This window comes from Sminthopsis crassicaudata, chromosome 5 (assembly GCF_048593235.1).
Source record: "Sminthopsis crassicaudata isolate SCR6 chromosome 5, ASM4859323v1, whole genome shotgun sequence".
Lineage (NCBI taxonomy): Eukaryota > Metazoa > Chordata > Mammalia > Dasyuromorphia > Dasyuridae > Sminthopsis > Sminthopsis crassicaudata.
In genome coordinates this window covers 299,159,918-299,170,564 of record NC_133621.1, presented here as the reverse complement: position 1 = coordinate 299,170,564, position 10,647 = coordinate 299,159,918, and the positions used below count along the sequence as shown (strand labels likewise).

The window sequence follows — 10,647 nt, the reverse complement described above, 5'->3', positions numbered from 1 at the left end:
TTATTATTTTGTTTTTTTTTTTGCTGAGGTAATTGGCGTTAAGTGACTTCTCCAGGGTCACACAGCCAGGAAGTGTTAAGTGTCTGAGGCATGATTTGAACTCGGGTCCTCCTGACTTCAGGGCTAGTGCTCTATCCACTGCACTACCTGGCTGCCCCAATAAAAATAAATAAAAAAAAAAAATAAAGAGGTGACTCCTTCAAATAACAATAATGATGATGATGATTCTATTTTTTGTGTTCCCCTTTAGAATTTGGGCTCCTTAGAAAGAGGGGTTTTGGTCATTGTAATTCTGGGTGATTGATTATGCCCTCTCACCCATGAGGAATAGGGCAGGCTTGTTTCTTGGTAGCAAAGAGTGTCCAGAATCTGTCTCTTTTAAACTGGACGGGTGGGGGGGCCCTGAGAGTCCTTGAGAGCAGGTGACTTGCTTGAGGTCACACAGCCAGCAGCTGGCCGACCTGTGAGACCCAGGGGCCTCACCTCAAAGTCTCAGGGGATGGGGAAGACATCTTCCTAAAATTCACAGACGCTCCCTGCAGGAGGGATTGTCAGGAACGCTCTTTGCCATCCATGAAGCCCGACGGTTATCAGGATACATGGGACTGGAGGAGGCCACAGAGCTGGAGCTCCCCCTTTATAGATCAGGAGGCTGAGGCCCAGGCAGGTTAAATGACTTAGAATCATAACTCTAGAGCCGGGAGACCTCAGGGACCTGAAGTCCACTCTCTCCCATTTTACAGATGGGAAACTGAGGTCCAACTTTCACAAGGTCATCATTGTCCGTTAGTGGACAGAGGAGGTGTTGAATCGGGATGATCACGGGGAACCGCCCTGGGATCCTTTATTCTAACTTAAAGGGAAATCCTCCCATCAATCAGTCAATCAATGAGCCTTCATTAATTGCTTATTACTGGCCCAGCACTGGGATCACAAGTTCTTGCAGAGGTTCTTTCCCAGCATCCCTGTCTATGTGGGTGTCCCCCAGGGCCTGGCCCCGGGCCCTCCTCCCTCTGTACCCTCTCTTCAGCTCCCATGAGATCAACTATAGTCCCAATTCTCGGACTGAGCCTGGCAGGGGCGCTCCGGAGGACGGAAAGGCAGCTCAGGTAGATCACTGGTTAGAGGTGGAAGGCTCAGAGTCATCAAGTCGCTCAGGCCAAGTTTCCTTGTCTTTAAAATGGGTGAACCCTGTTATGGAATATTATTGTTCTGTAAGAAATGACCAGCAGGAGGAATACAGAGAGGCTTGGAGAGACTTACATCAACTGATGCTGAGTGAAATGAGCAGAACTAGGAGATCATTATACACTTCAACAACAATACTATATGAGGATGTATTCTGATGGAAGTGGATATCTTCAACATAGAGAAGAGCTAATCCAATTCCAATGGATCAATGAGGGACAGAATCAGCTACACCCAGAGAAGGAACACTGGGAAATGAGTGTAAACTGTGAGCATTTTTTTTTCTTCCCAGATTATTTTTATCTTCCAGATACAATTCTTCCTTTGCAACAGCAACAACAAAATTCGGTTCTGCACATATATATTGTACCTAGGATATACTATACGATATTTAATATGTATGGGAATGCCTGCCATCTAGGGGAGGGGGTGGAGGGAAGGAGGGGAAAACTCGGAACAGAAGAGAGTACAAGGGATAATGTAAAAAAAAAAAAAATTACCTATGCATATGTACTGTCAAAAAAAAAATGTTATAATTATAAAAATTAATTAAAATAAAATAAAATAAATAAAATGGGTGAACCCCACAATGTAAACTAAGTCCAGCCTTTTGTGTGCTAGCCGTTGTTTTTGGATTTAAAAGGAAGGGGTCAAGGGCACCCACCCTCCCCTGCCTCTGAGCTCTGACCTCATTGGGCCTAATTGTAAGGTGCGGCCCCAGTAATTACCCAGGCCCAGCCCAGATTGTCCTTTCATGTGAGAGTTCTCATCACACCCTCCTTCCAGACCAGGAGATAAAGCATCCCCATCATCACCTTGAGGAAGGGGAGACAAAAAGGCTTCAAGGCAGAGACCGGGTTGCAAGAGGGTCGCAGCTCTCCCTTCCGGCCTAAATAGAGCCCCCGCTCCCCATAATAGGGTCACAGATTTAGACCTGAAAGGGACTTAGAAATCATCAAATCCACACACCTGTTTTACAGATGGGGACACTGAGACTTCCCCTGTGTGTGAGGCGATATTCGGATCCAGGTCTTTTGTCCCAGCCCACACACCGTGCTTCCTGCTTTGGAGGCCAGTGGCTATGTGTCCTGCACAGATGCACACGGACACAGGGCTGATGGAAATCCCACAGCTTCCTATGGCCTTCTCCCCTGTGGCCAATGGCCATCATTGCGGTCAGGCCTTCCCTCGTCCATCTCTGCCCTCTCCCATGATGCACTTGGCCCATGTGCTGGCCAGGTTGTGACTGGGGGTCCGGGGATTCTCCCCATGTTACTGGCTGGCCCCGGCCCCAGAAGAAGGTTAGCGGGCCTGGCCAGCCCGCAGGAGGAGCCTGAGCTGGCCTGGGTGTGGAAGGTGGGACCTCTGGCGGCAAGGTGATCCTTCTCGGGAGGGCCGTGGCTTTTTCCATTCACCAGGATGGGAGCCTTGGGAGGCCGGCTAAAGGACAGAGGATCCCATTGTCTCTCACCCTGCGGGGGTGGGGGTGGGTGCTCAAGGGGCCAAGGGATTCAGACCGGTTACTTGCTGGGAGCATACAGGGAAAGGGGCTCCCAGGAGGGCTGCAGAGAAAAGCATCAGGGGGATCCTCAGGGGTTAGAGGAGTCCCTTCATTTTACAGAAGTGGTGAGAAAGCTTGAGCAGCTGTGACAGAAGGAAGGCACTACCCAGTCATGAGGAGCCATGCTCGGGCGAGCAGCTCAGAGACCGTGGCTGGGAAGGCCGTTTGTCCCAGGCTTAGAGGAGGAAAAGAGCAGGGTCCGACCATGGACCATCCAGAGTGACCCCATTCAAGGCTCCTTCTGGCCCTCCCCTCCCAACTCCTATTTGGTCTTCCTGTGGCCTTTGACAACGCTGGACTCTGACCAATACATGCTATGTTCACTTTTTTTCTCTCTCTCATGGATTTTCCTTTTTGTTCTGATTTGTCTCTCCCAATATGATTTGTGTATTAAAAGCATACACGTATAATATTAACATACACATATAACCAGAAACAAATAATAAAACAGTATAGACTCCATTGACTGGGGATGGCTAAGTAAGCTGGTCTAGGAAAGTAATAGATGTTACTGAGTCAAAAGACACGAAGCTGTGAAAAATGAGGAAAAACTTGGGGGTTGTACCTCTGTGGAACAATACGGGGAGAAGAGGACAGAACCTGAAGAGAGATACTCAGTGACTAACCATGGAACCTCCCACAAGAGACCCTGGGTCTCAGTCTCTTCATCTCTAAAATGGGGCAATTTTGACTTTTGTCAAGCTACCATTACCCAGTGGTCAGAGGGCAGATTAGAAATGGGGAAAGTGCTCTTTCTTCTGCTGTTCATGACCAAATTTAATGTCAAGAAACAGCAGAAAATACTTCCTGCCTTCTCCACAGAGGTGGGGAACATTATCCCTCAAGCCAACAGCAAAAGCTGCTTAGGTCTGGATTTAGGGGGGTTGTTGGAGGGGGGGCACTGTGCTGGGTCAAACCAGGGTGGGAGACTGGCAAGCATCCGGTGGGACTCACGCAGGCTGGCACCTTGCCGTGGTCAGTGTCCGGCCTCTCAAGGGGGGAGAGGCTGTGGCCAGAGTGTAATCTGGGAGCTAGGTGGTGCAGTGGTTAAAGCACAGGCCCTGAAGTCAGGAGGAGCTGAGTTCAAATCTGGCCTCAGACCCTTAACACTTTCTAGCTCTGTGACCCTGGGACACTTAACCCCGATTACCTCAGGGGAAAAACCAAAAAGTGCCCACAACTCCGTCAGTGCAAAGACCAGGCCCGCAGCCCTTGTGTCTTCCTCAGCCTGGTCTCCCACTCCCCACCTCTCCTCTCCATAGTTCTAAAGTCTCTTCTCTGCTCCCCAGCTATCTAGGGCAGACCCTCCTTGCTTGTGCCTTTGCCACGGCCTCCTGGGGCAGCGCTGGGCCTGGTGCCAGGAAGACCCAGATTCCAAAGCAGCCCTGTGCTGTGCCTGAGCAAGTCACAACCTCCACCTGCAAAATGGGAATAGTGCCACCCGCCTCCTGGAGATGTGCACTCTCCGCTAAGGGCTCAGCAGAGCGAGTTCAATGGCTGCCCAATGGGGTGGACAGGACGGTGACTGCTGCAATGGGGCTCGACGTCCCTCGTAAAATCCATACATTTCCTGCCTTCTCCAGGCGTTGGGAAGGGGCAGGAGAAAGGGAGAATGTAACTCAACATCTTAAAGAAAACGTAAAAATGCAATTGAGAAACGTTTAATAAAATAAAAATAGATTTTGAAATCTGTTTTCATAAAGCAGTGTGGACAAAGTAACCAGAGGCTGCTCCTTTCTGAAGCTCAGAGCCGAGGTGGACGCTTGCTCCAGGCCGACTTTGGGCCCTAACCCTGCAGTGAAGCAGTCCTGCTGTTCTTGATGCCCACCTCCACGCCTTTGCCCAAGACCGCCACTTCCTTCGGTTCCTCACATCCCTAGCTCCCTTTAAGCCTGGCTCCAGCACCACCCCCTCCAGGAGACCTCATCATTGGTGCTTCCCCTTCCGGGGGCCTCTGTATCTTATTATCCACGTGCTTCCTCCCCGCACCAGGTTGTAAGCACCACGAGGCACAAAGTCTCATTCTGGTCTCTCTAGCCCCCTTCCCCCCAAGGCCTAGCAATGTCTCGGGTACACAGTAGGTGTTTAAAGTTCTCCTTGAACTTGAGCTGATGTTTTTCTGCTTCACCCGGCTTCTATCCAGCTGCTCCAAGTTTCCTTTTCTTTCCGGTCACGGGGTCCCATGCAGATGCTCAGGCCGCTGCCCCCACCGCAGATGAGCACAGATGTGGGAGGAACCTTCAGAGCCGTCCCCCCAACCCCAACTTGGCAGACATGGATCCTGGGGGGTTGTCACCGAACTTTATCCTGGAGCCAAAATGTCTTTCATCTGTGGGTTCTAATTCAGTTCTGACTCTGTGGAGTGGGAGGAGGAGGAGGGTGAGGGTGTGAGAGCACGGCTCTGAGATGGGAAGTGCTGTGACTCTGAGGTGCTTCTGGCAGCACCTGCACACTCTGTTGCGGGACTTCACTGGGGCCTTGGCTCTGCACACAATGCCAGAGGCCCCTCAGCTTGGATCTGAGACCAGGGCTTGTGAAGTCTTCTTGGGTGAAAGGCCGCTGGCCTTTCCAGCCACAGGGGACCCTGGGAGCCCAGGTTGCTGGGATTCCTTTCCCACAAGGTTTGGTTCCTCAGACTTGTGTCTCTGGTGTAGGTCTGTGCTCAGTGACCGCTTCAGACTCAGTGGGTCTCCCAATGGCCTCTGTCCACTGCTCCCAGATAGGCCTGAGGGTGAAATAGCTAGGCTACAAATAATCTTTTCTCTTACATTTTCTCTTATTTCTTTTTGATAATTAGATGGGCCATCAGACAAGCAGCCCACAGAAAGGACCTGATGCATTGCTTGCTAAAGGCCCTATTCTCCTGAATGTCACCATCTCCACCTGGATAACACCTCACTTTTAATCTGTTTCCGAGATCTGTTTTCTCTAGGCTTCACACTTTGGATTCTCAGCGGGCCTTTCAGCCGGGAGAACACTGACTGGGACACCCCCTGGATGCCCTGTTGCCATCCCCCACACCTCATGCCTCACCTCCTGGCATGGAACCCCAAATCTCTACGACCCTTGTCAGCTCGGAAGCAGTTAAGAGATCGACGCCCCTTTTCCCACATGCATCAACAAGCACACTGGAGAGAAGCTTTATGGATATCACCAGTGTGGAAAGGCCTTTAGAGACAAGCAAGCTCTTAGCACACATGAGAAAACCCATACTGGAGAGAAGCTTTATGGATGTCACCAGTGTGGAAAGGCCTTTAGAGACAAGAAAGCTCTTAGTGCACATCAGAGAATCCACACTTGTAATGTCCTGTAGTCTCTCAATTGTAATCCTTCTCTGGGAGGAGGTTTCTTTTCTGTAAAACCTTTTCTCTGTGTGCAGGTCTCTTAAAAGGCTTTTGGAGCCTCCAGCCAAAGTGAAGGTAGAATCTTGAATCCTCTTCTTCCTGAATCCTGGCTCTGAAGCTCCTCCAGCTTCCCTGAAATTCTCCTGGGAAGTCTTGTCCTTGACTCAATCCAGAATACTTCCTTCCCGACTGCCCTCCTGTTTTATGGGAACTACATACAGCCAATGAACTTGCTCCTTTTAAAGGTATGAACTAAAGGGGTGAACCCTGAGCTAGAGAACTCTTAAGTCCCGACTTAGCACCTAGTAAGAACCTAACACTTTGGAGTCACTGTTTGTTTACTACCCGTGAGGCAATTCATAAATGGCCACTGGTTTCTGGCCACAGAGCTAAAGGTCACTGAATGTTGGAGGCGGCAGCTGCCTATGAGGGCTGGTGGTCTTTGGGGGCCACAGATTCACCCTGAGAAGAAACAGGGAGGGGCTGTGGGGCTGCTCAGAGGCTGGGTGGGGCCCATGCGGCCCAGATGGTCCTGGAGTGGGGACACACAAACCCAGACCCCTCAGCTAGGAGAAGAAAGGCATCGGCGTGGGCCCCACGGCCACTTCAGGAAGACTCCAGCCTCGAGGAGAGGGCCACAAGGGAGGCGTGGGGGCCCACAGCTACCCGGGGCCCCCATCTCTCTGGCCCCCGGCTCTGCCGGTCATCCTGCGGCGCTGTGTCTTGCTGGTCCGCGTGGCGCTGGGTGGCTTCTTGGCGGAGTCAAGACCGCGATGTGGCCGTGGGCGTTTCTTCTTGGCGCGCTTCTGGCTCTTCGCGTGGAGGGAAGCCGTAAGGGAGGAGATCCTGTCCAGGGGAAACCAGGGGACATGACCCACCAAGCTTTGCTGGGACCAGGGACAACCCCTCCCCAGGACATCAACTAAAAGAACACCGAACCTGAAGGGGGGCAGGAGGGCAGGATGGGGCCGAGGTGTCAGTCACAGACAGATCAGGGCAGTGACAGGATAACAGATAGAAGGCTGTGCCTCCTTTACAACTCCCACAAACAGTGGGAGGGGGGAGGGGAGGAGAGTCTCCTAAGTCTCCCACCAGGCAGGCACAACATGCCCCCTGCACTCCAGGGGGAGGCCCCTGGCTGAACCTCCCTGCCAGCAGGGGCAGATGGGCCTGCACGTCCAGTCTTATGGAGACTCAGGGAGATGCAAATGGGGGTAAAAATGAACATCACAAATGCCCCCCAAGCAAAGGAAGCTCTAAAGCATCGGGGGGAGCGCCCCGAGGACTGGGCAAGCACAGGAACGATGGTCAGAAGCACCCACAAATAAGTATCTGTGTATGTTTTACCCTGATTTGTGTTGCCCACAAATCTGCCCAGGCCTGAGGGAGCACTGACCAGAATCTGCCCCCCTGGCATGAAGCCAGCCAGTGCTCTCACCCCCCCCATCTGACTCCTGAGCCCTGGGGGGTCCCTGGGATCCCAGGATGTCCTCCCTATCCCTCCCCCAGCCAGACGCACGTGCCTCTGGTGCCCCCTGCTGGTACCACCAGGTCAGGCACCTGCCTTCCTGTAGGTCCATCTACGGGTGTCCCGGCTGGGCAGGGAGGGGTGGGCGTGAAAAGGGGGCTCACCTCTGAGACAGGAAGGGGCTCCGAGACTTCTTGGGCAAAGCACTGATGGCTTCCTCTGCTGTGGGGTCCTCTTCTCTCTGGAGGAGCAGGTGGGGTTCCTTACAGATGGGAGAGCAGGGGTCCCACAGGCAGCAAAGGTCCCCTCCATCACGGTGCCCCCCCCTCGCCCCGGCTCCCTTCCTTGTCGCCCCCCCCTCCCCCGCCCAGACTCTGCCTTCCTGCACTCACCCCAGCGGGGGGCAGCCCCAGGCGCCGGGCCCCCGAGAGGTCCAGGTCACTGATGGTGGTCACTGTCACCGTGTGGTTGGGGTGGTCATACTGCACGCTCTCGGTCTTGGAGGTCACCAGCTGGTCCAGCTCATCTGCCTCTTCTGCAACGGGCTGGAGTCACACAGAGGCCGAGGCCCCCCCCAGGGGGATCCAGGGCCATGTCCCGGGATTCCTATCTGTGGGTGTGGGGGGTCTCTGCCCTCCCCCCACTCCAGGACTTACCCAAAGCCTCTTCCCGATCTTTCAGCATCTTCAGATACTCCTTGTGGCGCTGAAATGGGGGGAGGGGCAGGCCTGAGCAGGGACTCTGGGACAGTGGCCACCAGCCGAGGTGCCCCCAGGGGCTCCCACCCTGACACTTTTTGTAGGTGACCCGGCCTTGGTGCACCCCGGTCCAACACCCCCAGGGCCAAGCGGAAGAAAGCCCCCCAAGCCTGGGAGACAGCCGCTCCTCCCTGTCTGTCTCTCAGGGCTGGGGGGTGGGGGCCACTTAATGAATGTACGCCCATGGGACAACGGGGCCCTTCTGCTCCCACTAACCCTCCGGCCCTCCCCTACCTCCTCCCGGAGCTTCCGCTGCTCCTCCTTCAGCTTCTTCCGGATCTCCTCCAGGGCCGCCTTCCTCCGCTCCACCTTCCGCCGGTGGAAGCCCGTCAGGTAGTCCCTGCGGAGACAGAGGAGGGGTCTCTCGGGGTCCCGCGGGGGCAGCCTTGGAGCAGCAGGGCACCGGTGCGGCCCGCGGGGCAGCGGCTGCGCTCAGCCTCACACTCTCCTCTGATCTCCCTGCTCAGTCTCACCATCTGCGGGAGCTCTCAGGCCCCTCACGCTTCTCAGGAATGGGGAGTCACCACCTTCCCAGGCCGCTTCTCCCCCGTAAGGCCAAGAAGGCTGGAACGGCTGCCAGGGGAATTGGGTTCAAATCCTGCCTCGGAAGGTTTTGGTCAGATCCCCACCCCCCTTCTCACTAGGAACCTGAGGCAGCCTCGATTTTCCCCTTTGTAAAAGGGGGAGAACGCTGCGGTCCCATCCTGCAGGGCGTCCACACCACCCCCTACCCTGTCTGCGGCTGGAGCCCATCAGAGCGCATGCGCGGGGGGGGGGGGGGGGCGACGAGACGGGATGGACGCGCCTGCCCCTCCCTGGGGGGTTCCGGCCCTGGGGTGGGAGTCCTCTCCAAGACTCCCCCCAACACCTGGAGATTATTTTTTCATTTAATTCCTCAAAGTCCTCCTCTTTCACCCCCCCCAATAACCAAAGCTTAGTCACTAAGAGACGGGAAACTGAGGCTGGCCGGTCACGCTCCAGGAGGCAGCCCCGCCCCCGAGAGTCCTGGGACAGACTAAGGAGGGGGGCGGGGAGCTCTGAAGGTTCCCGGGCTCTAAGGGAGACCACGTGGCTCCTGGGGGGGGAGCGAGAGCCGCGAGGAGGGGGAGGGCGGGGGCACACCCGGCCGAAGGAAGGCTCACCGCCGCTTCTCCTCATCGAAGGTGAGCACGAGGCGGCCGTCGCCCTCCTTCTTGTTCTTCTTCTTCTTGCGAGCCATCGCGGAGGCGCAGGCGGCAGCGGAGCGCAGCTTCCGGGAGCTGCAGCCAGTCGGGCCGGCGCGGCCGCGCAGGACGTTAACTCACGCAGAAACTTCCGCTTCCGGCTCCTACGCCCCGCCCTCGCCCCGCCCCTCTGCCTTCCGACAGGTTCCACCCACCCAGCAACGCCTGGAGCCGGGCCCCTTCCTCCGCTTGACAAATGGGGAAACTGAGGCTCGGATCTGGGTCCTCTCCTCCGCACCGAGCTGTTCAGCACGTCGAGCTACTAACCTTTCCCCCTAAGCTCGCCGCCTCTCCCTCTTCGGATTCCCGCCGCAGACTCCTCTCTCTCAACCCTCCGTAGCTCTAACTGCTGGGGGAGGCTCTAGCTTCTAGCCTCGCCCCCTCCAGTCTTAATCCAATCCTGTCACTCCCTACTCCGCACTCCCCGGGGCTCCCACACCTCCCCGCGAGCCCGCGGAAAATCAAGCTTTGGCCTTCCAAGCCCGAGGTCACGTGACGCTGCGACCTTTCTAACTAACCCCTCCCCTCGACCCTCACTCTGACTCACGGGCCGGGCCCTTTCACTAGATCTCTCCTTGCGCCTTTACGAACTCCCGGTGGTCTCCCCCCTACATCCGGGGAGCCTTCCCGGCCTCTTGGTTCACTGCCTCCCCAGTCTCCAGGTCATATATTTGCCCATTGCTCGATCCCCTTGGGATTGCAGGATCCTCGCGGGCGGGAACCCTGCACCTTGCAGGCGCTTAAGACGAATGTCTGCACTCCCCTCCCCCCCAAACTCGAGCGCCGGATTCCTGGGCCGCAGTTCGCAGCTCGGCCGATCTAGCCCAGAGGTTCTCACTAGTTTTCCCAGTTTATCTTGTACCCTTACAAATCGGGGATCTGGGATGGTGGGTGTATTTTAACTTGCCGTGTTAATACAAAATTAGATCTAAACCCTCTGAAGGGGTCCGAGACCCCCCTATCCCCGTTTTTTCTCTGGATCACACGGAGAACCTTCGTCCCAAAACAGTAACTTTTATATTTGCTGTGGGGAGCCCCGTGCCCGACATCTTACAGGAAGGGAAGTTTTAGGGCTGGAACAGCAACAAGATCAGCCACTATCGAG

General features: G+C 55.2%; 1 protein-coding gene across 3 annotated transcripts; it reads right to left on the bottom strand.

Annotated features, from left to right (window-relative positions):
- Positions 1-4,394: 4,394 nt before the first annotated feature.
- NOL12 (nucleolar protein 12) lies at positions 4,395-9,871 on the bottom strand. 3 transcript variants are annotated; one of them, XR_012482225.1, is made up of 7 exons: positions 9,462-9,871; positions 8,554-8,659; positions 8,218-8,266; positions 7,954-8,096; positions 7,726-7,802; positions 5,963-6,939; positions 4,395-5,877 (listed from the first exon to the last, which is right to left on the bottom strand). XR_012482225.1 is itself a non-coding variant. In XM_074267230.1 (6 exons), the coding sequence occupies exons 1-6, from the start codon at positions 9,536-9,538 to the stop codon at positions 6,756-6,758; spliced, it is 636 nt and encodes a 211-aa protein (XP_074123331.1). In that variant the 5' UTR covers positions 9,539-9,869; the 3' UTR covers positions 4,395-6,755. The 3 variants fall into 3 exon arrangements, 1 of the variants encoding a protein (XP_074123331.1); XR_012482226.1 differs by having other exon boundaries at positions 4,395-5,917; positions 6,002-6,939; positions 9,462-9,869; XM_074267230.1 differs by having other exon boundaries at positions 4,395-6,939; positions 9,462-9,869.
- Positions 9,872-10,647: the final 776 nt, after the last annotated feature.

Bases quoted from the DNA above. Each gene is read 5' to 3' on its own strand.
- NOL12 (XM_074267230.1), bottom strand. From the start codon at position 9,538: ATGGCTCGCAAGAAGAAGAAGAACAAGAAGGAGGGCGACGGCCGCCTC. The intron at 8,267-8,553 runs GTAGGGGAGGGC...CCCCCATTTCAG, and splicing joins AGCGGAAGCTCCGGGAGGAG to CGCCACAAGGAGTATCTGAA. The intron at 7,803-7,953 runs GTGAGTGCAGGA...CTGCTCCTCCAG, and splicing joins TGGGGCTGCCCCCCGCTGGG to AGAGAAGAGGACCCCACAGC.